The sequence below is a fragment of the Lontra canadensis genome, unplaced genomic scaffold, assembly GCF_010015895.1.
Source record: "Lontra canadensis isolate GAN:19392208 unplaced genomic scaffold, GSC_riverotter_1.0 scaffold86, whole genome shotgun sequence".
NCBI lineage: Eukaryota > Metazoa > Chordata > Mammalia > Carnivora > Mustelidae > Lontra > Lontra canadensis.
This window is the reverse complement of record NW_022631080.1, coordinates 1,260,853-1,280,889: the sequence shown is the minus strand read 5'-3', so window position 1 is coordinate 1,280,889 and position 20,037 is coordinate 1,260,853. Positions and strand designations below refer to the sequence as shown.

At 35.4% G+C, this 20,037-nt stretch overlaps 1 protein-coding gene across 4 annotated transcripts in view; it reads left to right on the top strand.

Moving 5' to 3' along the window:
* The window catches only part of DMD (dystrophin), a 2,197,254-nt gene that overhangs the window by 1,378,834 nt on the left and 798,383 nt on the right, over positions 1–20,037 (top strand). For all 4 annotated transcript variants that reach the window (XM_032883124.1, XM_032883125.1, XM_032883122.1 and 1 more), the window contains exon 45: positions 15,101–15,276. In XM_032883124.1, coding sequence (XP_032739015.1) covers positions 15,101–15,276 — 176 coding nt within the window. The remainder of the gene's footprint in view (positions 1–15,100; positions 15,277–20,037) is intronic.

The window sequence follows — 20,037 nt, the reverse complement described above, 5'->3', positions numbered from 1 at the left end:
TAGAAAAGGAAATTATTCATATGTCCTTGGTTTTCATGGTATGCCATGTGGTTTGTCGACTTGTGCTGATCCACATTGTGACTGACTTCTACAAGAACACAAATCATCCCACATTACTGTTGGCCCAGTCAATGCTGCCACTGTTGAGGTAACATCTCAGGTGAGCCTCATTCAGTCTTCTATTTTTACAGACAAAAAGGGGAATGGGCATGTTTTCATTATTGAAAGGTGCTAATTTATCCATCTGGACACTTGGTCTGTCCATATAACCTCAGAAATACAAATGTAAAAATAAAGTTTCCTCCACCCTGCAGTGTATACCTTGCCAGCAAGGGCAAGTGAAAGAAATTAGAGCCTGGTTTGTGGTTTTTCAACGTGTTAATGCAGGACTTTTCCATAAAATAAATTACTTTTGAGCAGGTTTATTTGGACAACAAAAAGAGAACATCCATTTGATTGATAGTGGACAGAATTTTCATTAAGTTGAACAGCAGTAGTACCACAATTGCATCACTCACCTTCCTGTTTCAATGGAAAACAGAAAATTAGATCCAATAAACTCTACACAAATGTTTGCTATGCATATTTTAGCCATTAAATACATTATTAAGAATCATGTCAGCATGACATTATAATATAGTGACTTTACAAAAACATGTAATCTAATCTAGGAATGCTCCAGTCCTCCCTAAATCAGCTTCAGACATACTCAGGGTTGATAGTTTTCATTATTTTGGGATGAAAATTTTTTTTCATAAGAATGATTGCATTTAATTGAATATACAAACACCATCAAAGTAGACAAAATAGTTGTTTAGTAGGAAAACCAGTATGAAATAAGTTTTCTCTCCCAAGAAAAGAAGCTCTAATAATGAAACACTTGGGTTTTTATTTTCATAATAATTTAAGCATGTATGCAATTTGCCCAGTTTTGTGTCTTTTCTACTTTCCCTATGTGTGCATAACTCTGTAATAACGAAGAACACGAGTCAGAAAAGGGGTGGCTCTCTGTAGTGGGAAGCTCACTGTGATTTGATGATTATTGGAGCCTGATCTTGGGATCTTCAATCTGCAGGATTCAAGTAATTTAGGGTACCGATTACTCATTCTATTTTTAACCACTTGACTGAGATCTGACTGACAAATTTAAAGTTAAATGTATTTATATTCACTTGATGATATTGGAGATAGGTATGCACCCTTGAAACTATCACCACAGTGTATGCCATAAACATATTCATCACCTCCAGCTCCTCATCTTTAACATGGGGATTGTAACATAATTTTTGCTTATCTCATGCACATGTATGGGTCTCAAATGAAATAATCATCTGATGGCACTTTATAAAGTATGTAAGCGTAAGATGATCACAATAAGATCATTTTAATAATCCTCTTAGCATAGTATTAATAATACCTTGGCCTGCTGGACACAATCAGATTTTCTCTGAGACAAATGCCTTCCTGGTTTGAGCAAAGGTTCATACCATGAGAGATGTTGTTGCTGAATCTAGAAAGTATTGCAAATGTCACAGATTGATATTCTTCCTTTTTTAAAAAATAACTTTGTCTCACATTGAGAATGTGGTATTCACTTTAAATGTAGAATACCAAACTAACCGTATTTGTTCATTTCTACTGATTAAAACATCTCAAGTGCTTATGTACAGGTGCAAATCGAGTTTTAGGTTTTATTGATTTATACTCTTCTTTAATTCACAAAGGATTTGAGACAGCATGTAACAAAATTTCAAACTAGAAAATGAAATAATAGAAAAAAAAGATACAGCCTAAAGTTTTATGTTAAGGCTAAAGATAAGAAAAAAGAGCACAAGTATGGAAAAAAGGATGGTATAGAGTGGGAGTTTTGAGAAAAATGCCTCCCTACCTTTATTATCCTTTTTTGAGAGATGGCAAAACAAAATTTCCAGCTATTTCCCTAAAGTATATTTGCTGTAGTAATTCTAAGTTGTTCTCCTAAAAAGCAACATGTTCAGAGGGCATCAAGTAAACTGAACCTATTTAGAATTTTTTAATAACCTTTCTTCCCTGACATTTTCATGGTACACATTGATGTATTCAAACTAATACGTAGAAAAATACCATTAAAGAAAGCTATGAAGTGATGATAGTAGAAGAGCTTAGTATTACTTGAGAAGTGATGAATTACTATTTATGATGTTTGGTAACTTTAATAGTATCTACTTGAGCAAATGATGTGATGAATTATATTTTACAGGGCTGCTATCTTAGTAGCTGAAACAAGATAACCTTACTTAAAAATACTGCATTTAGATAATTCAAATACAGCACCAGGAAAGGTTACATTGTCTATTTTCTTTTAAGTCATAAATCTAGATAAAATATTTTTGGAAGCTAAGATTATATCAATTTATATTCCAAATAAAAATAGCATTTTTTCTGATTAAAAAAAAAGTATACCTTCTCATTGGAAAAATACATTTCAAATGATGGGGAAGAACATACAAATGACTAATAACCTCATTTCCCACAGATTGCACTTAACACTTTTGTGGATATTCATCTAGTCTAATTCTCACATGCATCTTTTTTCAGAACTCTCCCTCCTATGTAGATTCTTCAGTAACTCTGCATCTTATTTCCTTTTATTCTCTTCTTGTACAAAGAAGATGTTTTGTCTGGGGGGGGGGATGTTTGTTTGTTTGCTATGTCAAATACACAAAGTGGTTCGTGCTCAAACCATTGTCTCTGTTCATCATTAGCCAGAGGCTGTCTAACTTGTTCAGGTGGTAGGCAATTTGACATTATACTGTTCCCTGTAGAATACAATGAAATCCTTGCATAGTTACTTTATTTTAGGAACTGGGAACAGTTTTATTAACTGAAAAATTATTTTAAGTTGCATAGAGTTGCAAAAGAGATTAACCCACCAAGCCAGGCCCATGTGTCCACCCTAAGAACAAGCTATGGTACAAACACAAATTAGCTGACTCACTTGTCTTTGTTAACAGGTATTCTTTTGCTCCTCCTCCAGAAAGGCTCTATAGCAGGAAGAGATGGAAGCCAGTAAAGTGACTTCTTCCCACTTTTGAAAATTGGGATGACATTTGCCCATCTCCAGTGTTAACAAGTCCCTCAAAGACCACTGACAGCAGGGTAGGACCATATTGTGCAGGTTCTCTTGTTTCCCTGGGATATAATTGGTCTGGGGCCAGAGATTTTCTCTCATTTGGAGCAGCAAGGTGCTCTTTTAAAATTCCCTCACCTATTTTGGGCTTCATTTCCCTCATACAGTTATGCCTTTTCCAGTCTGATGAACATTCTCCTTGACAGAGCAGACAAGCAGAGGAGAGGAGCAGTTTTGCTCTCTATGTCATCTCTATCCATAATCTTCCCCCTTCTACCCCAATCACTGAACCTGTGTCTCTCGGGTTCTTCTTTCTCCAAGTAGAGGTGAAAAGGCCCTAGATGTGTCTTTTTTTTTTTTTTTTTTTAACATTATCGCAAGTCTCAGTTGTAGGATTGGCTTTTCCTCACTATTTACGCAGTTCTGTATTGTTTTTAAGATTTGCCCTCAGTTTTAGGTCCGTTATTTTATCCCATGTTTATACATTTGCAGAATCTTAGCTCCTTTGAGGATCCCCTGTGTTGTCGCATGCATCTTGTTAAACAACCCCACTTTTAAAAAAATAGTCATTGGGATCATTTGCTATTAAGTTTTCAAAATTTTATTCTTGAAAGCACCAAAAGTCTCTTGAGTCATTTTATCTTTTAAAAATTAAGACCATGGGATCACTATGTTATTTTCCCCTTCTTACTTTAATAAACATACCACAGCACACATACACAAACTTTGGTAAAATACAGATGCCACTCTATTTATCTTCTAGATTGTCCAAATTGAACCTATATAACCTGATTAGTCTTCTGAACCTTTTTAAATTCTGTTTTCAAATTACTGAGTTTTGCCAATGAGATGGTCTTAGTTCTTCTCTTGCATAAGCAATATCTACAGGTACTGTGTGAAGTGAGAGCAAAAGAATTTAAACTTGTACATTTTCATTGTTAACATGGCTAAAATAGTGTTTGAGCAGAGGAAAGTACTTGAAAGTGGCATGTGCTTATTTCTTAATAGAAATAAAATTTATATAAGATGAAACAGATTTATTTGGGAGGGGAGGAAGAGTTGATTCCTACAAAAAATCTGAACCTGTTAAATTTAGTTCATTTCAATCTGTCGGGATATTTTGAGTAGTAGTCAGATTTTGCTCTGTAATTTATTTTCCATGCTCTCTTGCTCTGTGTGACTGTAGCAAGTACGTAAGGAAATATAGAAGGATGCCCCTAGAACTGAGAAACTAAACTGAGATAATGTGTTTAATTTAACTTCAGTTTCTTCTACTCATAAAACCAGTACTTCAATAAAAACATTCCCATCACTTCATGCCATCTTGTAGTCAATGCCTACCCTCATAGGCACCTATTATTTTTATTTCTATCACCATGCTTTACTTTTGTCTATTATTGATTTCATATAAATGGAATCATGCAGTATGTAGTATTTTAATCCACAAAATATTTTTGAGGTTCATCCATGTAGTGAACTTATCAGTAGTTCATTCCTTCTTATTGCTGGTTAATATTTCATTGTAAAAATATACCATGATTCGGGCACCTGGGTGGCTCACTTGGTTAAGCGTCTGATTCTTGATTTCAACTCAGATCATGATCTCAGGGTTGTGAGATTGAGCATCTGGCTCTGTGCTGGTCATGGAGCCTGCTTAAGAAGCTTTCTCTCCTTCTGCATCTGTCCCTCCCTCCTTCTCTTCCCTCCTAAAACACACACATATACACCATGATTTGTTTGTCTCTTCTGTTGGTGGACAACTGAGCTACTTTCAGTTTGGAGATAGTAGGAATAAAGAAGCTTTGAATGTTTGGGGGTAAAGTCCTTTTGTGAGTGTTTTCATTTCTTTTAGGAGTGGAATACTTCTAGGTTAAGTGTTGAACTTTGTAAGATATTGCAAAAGCAGTTTTCTAAAGTGGTTGTGTCATTATGTACCCTAACCAGTCATGATGGAGAGCTCCATTTGCTCTCTGTTCTCACCAACATTTGATCTTAATGGTTCTTTTCAACTGTGCCATTTTATGGGATACAAAGTGGTATTTTGTCATGGTCTTCATTTTTGTCATTCTGATGACTAACAGAAGTGAACTTATTTTCATGTATTCATCATTCATGAACAGAGATCATATCTGTTGAAGACAGTGCCCTTCTTATTGGTTGAAAGTAATATTATTTTGAGGTTACTGGTATAACTTAGAAACTGGGAAGGGTAGAGACATTGTCCTATTTGGTTTCTTTTCATTTTCTCTGAAGACTCTAGTACAAAGCGTCATTGTAGCTTGGGCAGCAGTGCCTTGGTTTTGTAAGAACACTGCTCCATGGTCACAAATACGGAGTGTTGAATATTTTAATTTTCTTTGAGCAGCTGCTGTATAGAGACCCTTCAGAGTCATCAGCACTAATTTGTTGGTTAAAGCCTACTGGGTATTTAAAAATACAGAGATATGACTTAATCATTCTTTTTACCATACGTATTATGCTCACTAATTTGGTCACTAGACTTTTACTGCTTAACCTGGTGGAAGCTCAAAAGATGAAGATAGTATCCTTGCCCTGAAGAAATTCAAAATCTTTTAATCAAAATAAAGACCTTTAATTTTATAGATACTGTGAAAAAAATCTAAAGTAGACATAATGGATATGCTGTAGGGTTTGACAGGACATTTTCTAGTTGAAAATTTATTTGTAAGAGACATGGAGTGTTTGGAGTGTCTTCATTTACCCATTTAACAGCCATGTTATATTTTGTAAATAAGTCAAAATGACTAGAGTTGGTTTTCACTTCTTTTTACAACTATTCCTGATGTTTTAGGGAATCACATGGATAATTCTGGATTTTTTTAAAGATTTTATTTATTTATTTGACAGACAGAGATCACAAGTAGGCAGAGAGGCAGGCAGAGAGAGAGAGAGGAGGAAGCAGGCTCCCCGCAGAGCAGAGAGCCCGATGCGGGGCTCGATCCCAGGTGCCCCAATTCTGGAATTTTTAACAGGAGACACCCTTAAGTCCTCTGGCTCTTTTATTATTAGGTTGCTCTGGTTTGTGTATAGTGCAATAAGGTACAGATTTTTGATATTGTACAAATATGTTAATAATTGAACCCATTCCTTTGCCTGATTTGCCTGGTTTCCAGAGGATATTCTCAGTCAGTAAGAGATACACAGATGTGTTTTGTTACCTCACCTTCTAGTCAAATTCCATGAAGACGAAGAGCACTACCCTATAACAGATAATGAGTTGGAAAATAAGAAAACCAACCTCAGAAAGTAAGACTAAAAAAAAAAACCTGTAGTTTGTTTTTAATGCCTATATAACTTGATGAGAGGGACATAGAAGGCTTAGTGATACCCAACATGTGTTTAGAGATGGATTGTTAATTGATTTCTTGGGGGGGGTCTGTAATCTGAGCTAAATACTTAAAATCAATTAATTGATGTTAGACACAGAGATCTGTTTTTATCCCTCTTTATTTTATTTCTGGGCCTTTCCATTCCCAAGAGCATGAAGAAAAAAACCTTACCTTGATAGCTTGTTATTTGTGTTAAGAGACAAGACTTCGGTAAAACACAATTATATTTTAATGTCTCTTTTCCATACCAAGGTGCTATATATATTTCAGAATTTTACTTGTGAACCATTCAAGAGTACTATAATATCTTACCTAGTCTAGCACTCAGTTTATTAAAAATATTTCTTAAGCATTGTTAAGGTAAGCAATGCCCAGCACTGTGCCTGGCAATATAAAGAATGAAAAAGACTTGTTTTCAGTCAGTATAGTCTTAATTACCATGAGGTTTATATTTCTTTTCCCATCTTCCAAACACAGATAGATGTACACATCCTATTTACCTCCCAAATGTCAACTGTCTGCAGCCACTTCTCGAAATCTCTACCAATACTTCCCCATCCACATTACCTTTTCCACTCCCTTAACTACAGTGGCATCTCCTACTTGGTCTTCCTGTTTTTACTCCAGAGCTTCTCCAACCCATTCCTTCTACTGCAGGCAGCAATAACCAGCACCTGGCAGAGTGCCTGGCCCATAGGAGGCACTCAGTAAATAGTTGTTCAGTCAATGAATGTCTCGCTTAGTGAAAATACTTTGTAAGCATGGCAAGTACCAATAGGAAACTCCAACTTTTCAAAGCCGATGAGATTTGACTTTTAATCAAATATTTCCAGTCTTAATTTCATTTACAGATCATCTTGCTTTTAAAAAGCAGTTATGTTGCCTTTTTTCATATACTCATTATGCTTTTTATATCCACCAAATGGATTTTCAATAAATATTTGTGTGGCTCCAAATTGGTAAAACCTCTGGAAAGAAGAAGGAATTTTGAAATGATCTATGTCTCCTTTCAAGTGTTCTGTCTTAGAGTGAGCATTTTCTGGTTGCATGCAACATGTTCCATGATGATATATCTTACATGCTTTTACAACCACCCTAATAATTTGTAAAATAAATTTATTGCTGAAGTTATATGTTCTATTACCAGAGTCTCTTATTAAGAGAGCAGGCATGTTCTCTGTATTTAAGAGTCTGGTGGGGGGGGGGGTGTCTTCTTTCTTTCTTTGTTATTTCCTTAAAACCCACCTATGAGTGAAGTCATATGACATTTGTATTTCTCTGTCTGACTTACTTAACTTAGCATAGTACCCAATAGATTTACCCATGTTGTTGTAAATGACAATAGCTCTTTCCTTTTTTGTGGCTGAGTAATATTCCATTGTATGTATGTACTACATCTATATCCCTTTATCTGTGGATGGATACTTGGAAGGGAGCTGAGTGGGGGGAATGGGTACAATAGATAGTGGGGATTAATAGTACACTTAATCACAATGAATGTTGAGTAATGTATATGATTACTAAATTGTTGTATTATACACCTGAATCTAATATATAACACTGTATGTTAATTTCATTTCAGTTAAACAAGAAACAAACAAAAAAAGCATGGTCATAAAAAAGAACCTCCTTTTGATCAGAAAAAAGTCCATTTGTTTTCATAACAAACCTGTAAAGAGAGAGGAAAAACAACTCTTAAATGTTCCCAGTTAGTTCTCCTGAAGTTCTAATGAATGATTTAGAAGCCAAGAAAGATTGAATAAATCTGTGAACCTAGAGAGGCCTATCATTGATTTTTAACTCACTAAAACCTATTAACTTTACAAAGTTGTGTACTTTATAACAACAGGGGTTTTTTTTGGTATTTGTTTGTTGGTTTGTTTTTTGTTTTTTTTAAAGCAAGGACCGCTAATTCAGATTCCTTCAGAGAGTAGAATTTATGCCTGGCCCACCCAAACTTACTAAAGTTCTAATGCCAAGTCACGTCTGAGGACAGATTGAACTTGTAGTCTTCAGTATCAGAGCCCCAAAGGCAGAGATTTAACATATATACTTTTTTCTTCTTTTGGAATCTCTGCTTGAAATTAAGGAATGTATATTTTGGGGATTTTCTGCCCAGGGCATTGTTTCATGGAAAAGGAAAAAAAAGCCTGAGATAACCTTTCAAAGCATGTAGTACTTAAAGCACTTTGATGAATCCATTTGGTATACGCATTAACAGAGGTGATAATAATGACTGCATATATCACTGATGTGGCTGAGATAAACATATCCAAAGGAAATTTCATTGTAATTTGATATTAGGTAAATGTCCCATTAAAATAAATCGCTACTACACATAATTTTCCTTTAGTTCATTGGCAGGATGTTTGCTTGGGAAAAGGAACAGTCTAATTCTAGTTCTAAAAGGAATTCTCATTATTCTTTTATAGCAACCATTATGAGGAGCAGTTAAGAAAGTATACGTGTACCAACAAGCATATCTGCTGTCATACCACCCAGGAAAAAAGGGTATTAGATAAAATCTAACAAGATTCCCACCCCCTTTCCTGCCTCCAAGTGCTGCAGCAAACTAACAACATACATATGGTTTGGGCATTATTATTCGTGAAGCACAGTAAATGTTTACTGAGATGAAAATAAAATTAGACCAGGAGAAAGAATAGGGGAAAAAGAGGTGCATTTTATCTCGGGTTGATCCTTTGTAAAGACTGTTCTGCTTTGATTTGACTTATTTTGCAAATTACTGGTAAAAGACCTGTAGGTCCTCAGATGAAAGTTGAACCTGGGATACAGTTCAAACTTGGATTCATATTTTATGGTCAAAAGAAGAAAAAAATATTTTAGTATTACTTAATCCTCAGCTGTAAAGTCCAATATAGACATGAATGCTACCAATGAATGATACTAAATGGAAATATTTTATGAATATCTATACAATGGAGAGATACTTAGCTCTCCCTGGGCTCTTAAAGGGTCCAGTAAAAGAGGGAATATTTAATCTGAATGCGGCATGTGAGTTATGACTTTGACCTGCAAAACTTAGCAGGACCATCAAGTAAGTAGAAGGACATTTAGTTTTATAGGGAGTTGGAGATAAGGTTGAAGGTGGGGAGCAGCAGGCAAGCAGGCTGCAAATGCAGAGGGGAGAAGAGGCTGCAGAGGCCCTTTAGGCCTACGTTGGTAGGCTAGTGTTTGGAACTTAGCTTGTGGTTAATAGGTAGGCATCATTCTCCATATCCTCATTCTAGGTGCCCGAACTTGGACTTGCTTCTTGCCTCCTACCACTTTCATTCTTTACTCAAAATTTGTCATTTCTCTAGGCCATGTTTCCTTTTTTTCCCCTCCTTTTTTTTTCACTTTTTTTTTTTTTTAGATTTTATTTATTTATTTGGGAAAGAGAGCATGAACTAGGGCAAGGGGCAGAAGGAGAAGCAGGTTCTCTGCTAAGCAGGGAGCCCAATGGGGGGCTCAATCCCAGGACCCCAGGATCATGATTTGAGCCAAAGGTAGACACTTAACCCACTGAGCCACCCAGATGCCCCTCAATCCTTTTTTAGATCCACCATTTTTCTACTCTTGTCTTTCTCTCCCTCGTTTAAATCCTGCATTTCCCAAATTTCAGCCATCTTTCAGTGCTTGTCACTGTCATCATAAGATCCTCTCCACGGGTCACCAGGTCTTCCACCAGGATGGAATCAGCCAGTCAATGAATGGGCTAGGTTGAATGTGTCTTGTCGCTGAGCCTGTTGTATGCTTGGCTATTTTGTCCATTTACATTGCTTCCTTATAAATATTCATCATATGATAAAATTTGACTACTTTTTGAGGCATATCGAAACCTCTAAAGACAGTGGTGACTAATGTACTGCTGAGAATCAACATCAGAAATAGGCTCATTTAATTTATCTTTGAGAAAAAAAACAGAAACTATTTTTGAGACTCTTACTTGAATTCTAGCCACTAAGAGAAAACAGTGGGAATGATCGTAAGCAGGACAGAAAGAGTAAAGCAGTAAAACATAATGCATCATATTTTTATAATATCACAGTAGAAGTTTCTCCAGCAGTTTCACCAGTGTCCATAATGTTCGTATGTTTACATATTTTCACGTGACCCATGAGTGAATGGAGTCCATGATTAATCTGTCTCCAAGGAAATCTTTAACAAAATTACAATTAAATCACAGGATTGTATTCTTGACGGAAGTATATCTACTTGTTCAAAGAAGGTTTTTTTTTTTTCTATTCAGTTTTCCTCAGTCTTGATCTTTTCTCCCAATCTCTTTTTGTACCTTCCGTCTTCCTTTTCTGCCTAGTTTGTGGTATTTAGCCAATTCTTTAACTCCTACTTAGATTACCCAATTTGTCATTGTACAATTTCCCATAACTGCTTCTTAGCTTATTCTTTTTCACTATTGGTCACATTTTATGTTCCATTTATTCTGCTTTGCTTTCATACAGTTTTGAAAAGTTTGGCAAATACACTTTTTTTTAAATGTATGTAATGTTTTTGTATAAAACAAACTGGCTGCTTTTGCCTCATAGTCTCTCTTCTGAGAAATGTAACAGTTCCTTCCTTGCCCATAATTTCTCTTACTTTCCCCTCAATCTGACCAGACTTCAGGGACTTAAATGTATGTGTCATTTTCCATAATTTAGGAACATTTCTCAATTTAAAAAGCATACAAAAAGTTGAGATAATGCAGTAACTATAAAACATATCTCTCCTGCTCACTCGCCCCTTCCAAGAGTCTCTTGCCTACTTTTTCTTTAATAGTGAATCTATTTTGTACTCCTTTGTCCCCTTACCTCCAGAGATTCTGATGCAGTCAGCAACGGTGAAATTCTGGGCTTTTAGATTTTGAGAAAGTTCCCTAGGGAAGTCTGATATGGAATCCTTATTAAGAATGATGCCTCGTATCAGAATCAAAACACAATAAGCTTTCTAACTGTGATAAATAATCCAATAGATTTAATTATGATTCTCTTTCTGTCGAAAACTAAAACTAGATGTTAATTGCCAGAGAAATAGATAAGGATGCCTATGACAACAGAACATTAGTATGATATCAAAGCTTGAAAATTTCACTGGTAGTGAATAACTTAGTGCTTAAAATATTTAGAAGCTATAGAATTAAAATTAATTTCTTTTTCCCTGAGTGAATAAAGTTGATTGAGGTTTTACATTTAATTTGTTACATCAAATTTTATCTTCATCAGGCTCAGAGGCTAACATAAAACATCACTACACATTTTTTACTTCCTGTTTTGATCCATTATTATTTCACTGTCTTATGCTTTATTACTGAAAGTTCTCCTCGAGTAGATCATACACTGTAAATGTAAACTCCTGATTACAAAATCTTCTCACACAAAAGCAATAGAGTATTTAATGAGCTCTTCTTTCACAAAATTAAAAAAACCGAAGGCCCTGGTTTGGGACTCTATATAAATGAGATGTAGATCTAACAATTTTAAATTATTGCTTTATTCTTAGCTGTTCAATTCTATCTTTTATCTGGGAAGTAGAAATAATAAAACCTTTGTTGATTCTACAATTGGGTTGTAAAAGTTACTATAGCCATCAGCCATGAAGGGCCAAGATCAGAAATACAAAGTAAAGGAGTGGATATAAAAATTCTGAAGCAGCTTTAGTTGATAGCATTATAAACCACCAACAAGAATTCTTTGATTACTTAACAAAGATTCTGTCATCTGGCTGCTCAGTGTGACGACATTCCTAGACCAACAGTATCGGTGTCCCCATGAAGCTTGTTAGAAGTAGAGGAATTTGGGCCCTCCATAGACCCACTAAACCAGAATGCAGCAGTCTGGCAAGTTCCCTAGGAGATTCTTGTGCACTTTAGATTTTGAGATGTGGAGCACCTGGGTGGCTCAGTTGTTAAGCATCTGCCTTTGGCTCAGGTAATGATCATAGGGTCCTGGGATCGAGCCTGCTTCTCTCTCCCTCTGCCTGCTACTCCCCCTGCTTGTGCTCTCTCTCTCTCTGTCAAATAAATAAATACAATCTTTTAAAAAAGTAAAAATAAAATTTAAGGCACAATGCTATAGCATACATCTAATACATACTCGGGCATTTTTTAAAAATATTACTAATAAGTGTGGATATTGGACACCACTGAAGGACAAATCGGAGTCTTAAGCTTTCCCCTTTACTTTCCTTACTTAGTCTTTTCAGCAAGGATTTTCCCATTCCAGTAGTCATGCATAATTGCATGATCCAGCTAGTTTGCAAACCCTGTAGATTATCCCCTAACAGTGTATTGGGTTTATTTTTTCCTTTCTAGGTGCATTATCAAAAGTCTAGTCTTACTCCAATACCAGTCTCCCAGAATCCTGTTCTAGTGTTTTCCCTGTGTCCCTGTCTTAACATTAGCCTGAACTCTGCCTCAGGATTATCCTAGCTCTGGTAGTCCTATATTTACAAATAAAGTTACTTTCTTTTGCAACCCAGAGTATTGCAAACTCTGTAATGAAAAGCCAAGTCCTCTCTGCTGAGGCCCAAGATCCACCCAGGGTTGCCCCTCTCCCTGCACTCCCACTCCCACAGTGACATGGAGCCCAAATACATACTCTTCATCGCATCATGGAAATGGCACACCTTAGGCCTTGCCTCCTGCCATTCACTCACCACCCCCTCAACCCTCCACGTTTCTCAGGTCTACCCATTCTTCATATTTCACATCCCCCCAGAGGCATCTCCTCTTCATCCTTCCACTGAAATCATCCCTCTTTCTGGTGCATTATTTATCTTGCTTTCTCTCTTATATGGAGTACAACAAATTATCCTTCACAGCTGTGTCGCATCTCTTCAGCTAGATTATATACTGCCTGAAACCTGGAAAATGGAACTTATTTCTTTGAATCTCTAGGAGGCCCAATGATAAGTATTAATACTAATGATACTATGACAATGAGGAAACTGAATGTCTCCCTTCCTCCCCCACTTCCTTTAGTTACACATGCGTGTGTTCCCTCAACACATAGTTACTGAAACCTCCCATGAGCCAGATACTGGACTAATCATTAAGTCCACAATCATGAATGGGACACAATCTCTGACCTCAGTGAACATACGGTATGACAGAATATAGACACGTTTGATATGAATGAATGTCCCATTACTAAGCAAGTAACAGAGAGTGTCACACACCACCCTGGTGTGAATGAATGATAAAGAGTGAGATTCAAGTAATGGTGCAAAATCAACTAATTGTGAGGAAATATCACATGTTTACTAGAACATATCTCATGTACATGTAAGGGAGAATGGTGAGGAAGGCTTATGTCCAGTTCAATAACCGCATAGTTTTATGTTCATTTGAGGCACTCTGTCCCTGGAATAATGGCCTTGTTACCATTTTTGCTAATTGATTGAGTCTTATAACTGCTAGTTATACTACCAGAAATTCTAGTATTCAAAGTAATGTTACACAAAAGTAGTAAAAAAAATTTCTTTATGTGGAATAAGAGTCTTAGAGAGATTTGACCCAGTGTCAGAAGGCATACATCCTTTCATTTATTTGGCAAGTATGGACTGGCATTTACTTGTGTATGGTATTGGCTGAAAAGACAGGGAAATATAAGAATATTTGATCATGAGAATCACATCTATCGGGAGAGTGTTTTTGTAGTGACTTTATCTATTAGTACATAGGGATTTGAGAATCCTTTTGATTTAAACATGGTAGGGATCTCAAGTTCTCAGATTGTTTCATTTTCTAAACTCCAGATTCAGTATTGGATTATTTTAATTGCCTAAAACACTCTGGATGATCTTAAAAAAAAAAAAAAGTAGAGTGCCATTTTTATGTAATGGTAAAAAGCATTTTTCTTTTTATTTATATTTGGTTGTAATAATCTCTTTTTTAATAACACTCATTTTCTGATATTCTTAAAATTTCATTCAGGATGGAAAGTGGAAGATATTTAATCTTGACACCATCGATGACTAATAAAAATGTTCTGGTGCCTATAGATTATTTTTAAATTTATCACTGTACCTCAGGGATTTTTTGATAGGCTGCACCTGAAAGCAATTAATTCTGTTTTGTGTCGTTTTATAATGCAAAATACCTTGATGGAAACAGAATTTGAAATAAATTTCCTTCTAATACAGCAATGAAATTTTGTCTAAATATCTCTAGAGGTTTTTTTTTTTTAATACTGTGACTAACCTATGTTTGTTCTTTTTCACCTCTCCTATCGACACTCATTAAGAAATCCAAATACTTTTTTCATGTTGAAATTTTACAACACTTCATAGACTATTAAACATGGAACATCCTTGTGGGGACAAGAAATCGAATTTGCTCTTGAGAAGGTTTCCAACTAATTGATTTGTAGGACATTATAACATCGTCTAGCTGACAAGCTTTACAAATAGAAAGACCAGAGCTGAACTGAGAGGGTGCTTTTTCACTGACACATAAAAGGTGTCTTTCTGTCTTGTAGCCTTTGGATATAGGCATGTCAGTTTCATAGAGAAACTTTCACAAGGTGCTTTTTTATTTCTTTCTCTCCCGGTAGAACCACATGTGGTAGCACATTGTTAAATCTTTTCTCAAATAAAAGGACGTAGGGCTTCATTTTTGTTGTGCCTTTTTGGTATCTTACAGGAACTCCAGGATGGCATCAGACAGCGGCAAACTGTTGTCAGGGTATTGAATGCGACTGGGGAAGAAATAATTCAACAGTCCTCAAAACCAGATGCCAGCATTCTACAGGAAAAACTAGGAAGTCTGAATCTGCGGTGGCAGGAGGTCTGCAAACAGCTGGCAGAAAGAAAAAAGAGGTAGGTAAGACAGATAAAAATAGGAATCCTAAAATTTTAGTGGAGCTATTTTAGCTGTCCTCTCAAAAAGACTCTGAAAGATTGGAACCAGGGTGAAAGGCACTAGGGGGAAGGAACCCCTCAACTGTTAATCAGTACCAATAATGAATTTGTTTTGTTTCTCGTGTACTAAAATATATAGCTGCTGCTAGTGAAATAGACAGCACTTTGCTCTTTTAAACTTTCAAGTTTTAAATACCAAGCGATTTTTCAAACAGGAATATCTTTGGTATATTTTGGTTTTAACAAGCCGAGGCTCATTTATCTGAAAAAAGATGACAAAAAAATTATAAGTGACTATTTTACAGGAAAGACTGCTATTTGGCTAGAATTTTGAACAGCTGTAAGTGTGACATTGATGCTCAAACCAAGAGGGTCATATTTACTTTTTAGTCCTACTACATTTGTCAGTACATGCTTGAAGAGGGACTTGGGCTGTCAAATCTAAAGGGGGGGGGGATTTAAAAAAATAAAAATAAATAAAGGGGAAAACAAAACCTCAGAAAGTTTATTGTTGAATTCAGTCATCTTTTAACTTTCCTTTGGAAGGTACTGAAAGCCCAGAATGCCAAATGTATGCTGCCACACTTGGAAGGCAATAGATACTTTTATAAATGGGATTTTGTATTATGCTTCCAGTTGTTGATGCTAATGTTTCCTGTTCCATAAGGGAGGACTTGGCCTTTATTTACCAAATGAGACTATTGTTTTGAACAATGAAAACTCCCTTCTATTGCCAAGCTCTTGCTTCCTACCTATCATCTACATAATAGGTGGATTTTAATATTCAGAAAGCTAGGGCAACTCATTGATGAATGTCTTTGGTGAGGATGTATTAGAAAGGTTTCAGAATTAGGTCCATTGTCTTTGCCCACCTCCTCTTGGCGCCTTTGCTCCTGTTGCATTATTCAAAAAGTAGACAGAATTCATATTCCTCTACAAAAAGGATGCTTATTTGACCTATACACATACATACACATCTTGATAAAGTTTAAAAATAATAGCATCATCTAAAAACATTTTTAGTTTGAATCTTGGCTTAGAAAATAATTGTAATTTTTATACAGATAATGGAAAATAAAGATCTAAACTTTGGGGTGAAACTGCTTCCTTGGGAAAATTACACAATTTTTCCCACATTGAAATCTCTCTATTAAACACAGAACTATATCATTACTTAAATAACTAATATGTTTATACTATGAGCAGGTTTAAACCTGTATAATATCACTTCTGAACTAAAGTCAATACAGTCTAAAATGTTAACAAATGGGCAAATTAAAAAAATGCATAGTGTGCTCTAAAAATTAATAACTTGAATTCATAAAGTAGATTAAATGGGTTGGAAGATTATTTTTTTCTTTATTAGATATAAAGTACTATTTCTCATTTTTAAATATCATTGTCATATAATGTTTATTTTTTAAAGATTTTTTAAATTTACTTGACCTAAAGATAGAGAGAGCACAAGTAGGCAGAGTGGCAGGCAGTGGCAGAGGGAGAGGGAGAAGCAGGCTCTCTGCTGAGCGGGGAGCCCAATGAGGGACTCAGTCCCAGGACCCTGGGATCCTGACCTGAGCCAAAGGCAGACGCTTAACCAACTGAGCCACCCAGGCATGCTCATATAATATTTAAATACAGCACTTCAATATTTTCTCTGATAACAACATTTTAAAGATTCAGGTGAAAAAGTGACCTGGTACTGACTTCTAAATGAAAATCAGAACTTAGAAAGATAGAGCATTATGCCTGTTTCACCGAATAAGCTCTAAAACTTTTGATCTAAGTTTACAAGAAAGTGGTGTATGCTGACACTGTGGTGAAATATTATGCAAATTGTAGGTTAATTACAGCTAGGGATTTGGCTGTAATTGGTTAGAAATATTTCTCCCATTTAAACATTTTGACCTACATTAAATATTGCACTTTTGTGTTTTAAAAAGTCAAGATCCGCTTCCTTGAGGGTTTTTTTTTTAACTCAGCTTTTAAAGTTGTCTACTTCACGCTACATTTTAAAAATAAATGTTAGCATATTTAAATTTCCACTGAGATCAGTTTTGTGGCATACTTCCTCAGAATTTTTGTATCATTTAAATTTTATGAAATATAAAATAATAACAAAATAGAAGTGCCTTTTCTACCAATACACTAATAGCTATTTCCAAGCTTCTAGTAGCAAATAAAGTAAAAGTAATATATATATACATATATATATATAGAGAGAGAGAGAGAATAAATATATATATATAGAGAGAGAGAGAGAGAGAAAGAGAGAGAGAGAGAGAGAGAGAGAAAGGGAGAGAAAATATGTTAACAATTGTGGGAGAGCTGTAATCATGAAACTGTTATTAATCAATGGCTTGCCTTTACTGCCACCCAAGGAGAAGTCGGCAGGAAATAGAAGTTATTTATTGCACAGGTGAAAAATAAGGTGACTATTCAAGTTGACATCAGTATTCTCAGTTTGCAATGGGCTTTAAATGCAGCTGTTGGACACATTTCATGTTTCCTTGTCCATGTACACATACAAAAGAAAGTACACAATTTAAGCAAAAAAAAAAAAGTCTGCAAAACTGTTTGGAGACTTACAGCTACAAAATTTTAAACCCTTCTTTTTGAAAATCCAAGATATCAGAAATATGAGCAGAAAATTCCCAGAACAAATTCAAATAGCAGTGGACATCCATTAAGGTTAATTTATGTTGGAAGTAAATGAAGTGTAAAATGCATTCAATTAGGTATACAGTTGAAGGTAGAAAATTCACTGTTGCCTCAATTATGTAACAGAGGAACTGGATAACATCTATAGGTTTAAGCATGACAACATAATGAATTTAATGGTGGCTTAACCACCAATGTGGTCTTTTTAAATGCAGAAGATGCAAATGAAAATTTATCATAATGTGTTAATTTTAATGTGTTAATAATAAGCACATGTATTGCTATATCACAAAAAAAAATTTTCTAGTAGTTTTATAACTGTATTTCAATACAACTGACTTTTTTGGAGTTCTCAGTACTTTATATTCTGGACTTAAAAACATGATTCCGAGAAGAGTCCCAGGCTTCACCAGATTGCCAGAGGGCTCTATGGCATAGGGAACAAAGGATCTTAACTATTTCTAGCCAGCTGTCTACCCAGACCTCATTATCATGTACTGTGGTCTCAGTCCTTTTAATGATGTCATCGCTATCTTCATAAATTCCTTTTTTCTGAAGTATTCCAGGAGATGTACCAGTTAAGGGAATGTGGGTAGTCAGGCCTTTGAGAAATTGATAGCTTAAAACATAAGGGAGGCCATTTTACTTAGAATAATTATCAGCTGATAAAAGATTGAATGGAAGAGGGCATCAAGATGATGAGAAATAGAATCCCTAAATTGAGGAATCATTAAATCATAATCCATAGCAATAAAAAATGATCTCAAGAATTTCTCTCTCCTTTTCCCTAAGGCAAATATGGTATTGTCTCTACCATTGTAGAGATAAAGCAATTATTGTACTTACAGAGAGAAGAATAAGAGTTTTAATTTAAATGTCACCTGATTGAATACACTGCTTGAAATTTTTCTTTTCCCAACACTGCAAATAAAAAACTATAAGTATATAGAAAAGTTGAAAAAAGTAACATAAAAAATATCCATATACCTTCTTCTTCTAAATCCCTAGATTCAACAGTTAATATTTTGCCATTTTTGCTTTTTTTTCTCCCTTTTCCTACCTCCTCCATATGTTCCTTTATTTAATATAGGGAATAACACACACACACACACACACACACACACATATTTTTTGTTGTTTTAACATATGCAAGTAAATTATAAACACCCTTATGCTGCACCCCTAAATACTTCACAATGCATTTCCTTAGAATAGGATAGCTGTGCTTGTTTACCATGCTCAAGAAAATTAAACATAATACCTTATTATTTAATATCCTGACCATATCCAAATTGACTGAATAACTCAAGAATGTCTTTCATATCATTATTTGAGTATTTCATACCAATGTCCCTTCATGTTTTATGTAATGCATTTAGTTTTGTGGGAGAGGGAAAAACAAACCTTTCTCCTCTACCATCTTAGCTTTAATATCGGAGACGGCAAGTTAAATTGACAAAAGACACATTAATAGGAGAAAATGTGTACAAATTTTATTTGATGTTAATTTTTTAATGTGGCACAGGGAGCTTCAGGGGAAAGAACTGAAAATGCCAAAGAAGTGCTTAAGAGCTTAAATACCATTTTAACAAAGAGCAATTAAATTGTAAGTATGTGGCAAGACAAAGGAAAGGGGTTTAGGCTTCTACGGATGATATATTGCAGGGCGGCAAATATATGGGGAAACTAATGGAAGATACGGACATTTCAGTAATAAGTAAATTCAAGTCCATGCTGCTCTCTCAAGTGATAAAAAGTTGTCTGCTCTTCCTGGTCCAGAAAAGGGGTGGGGGAACACCTTCACAAGAAATGTATGCTCTGCCTTAAGGCAGAAATACACTGGGTAGAGAGCTTTTCCTGTTTCTGCTATTTCCCAGTGGCCTTCCACTCAAAATAATTTTTGTGCCCAAGTGGCATATTATGATCCCCTTCAGTTATTGTATTTCTTCAGTCTTATTTGTTTATTTATTTATAAATATTTTATTTACATATTTTAGAGAAAGCTAGAGCAGGAGCAGGGAGAGGGTCAGAGGGAGAGAGAATCTCAAGCAGACTCCATGC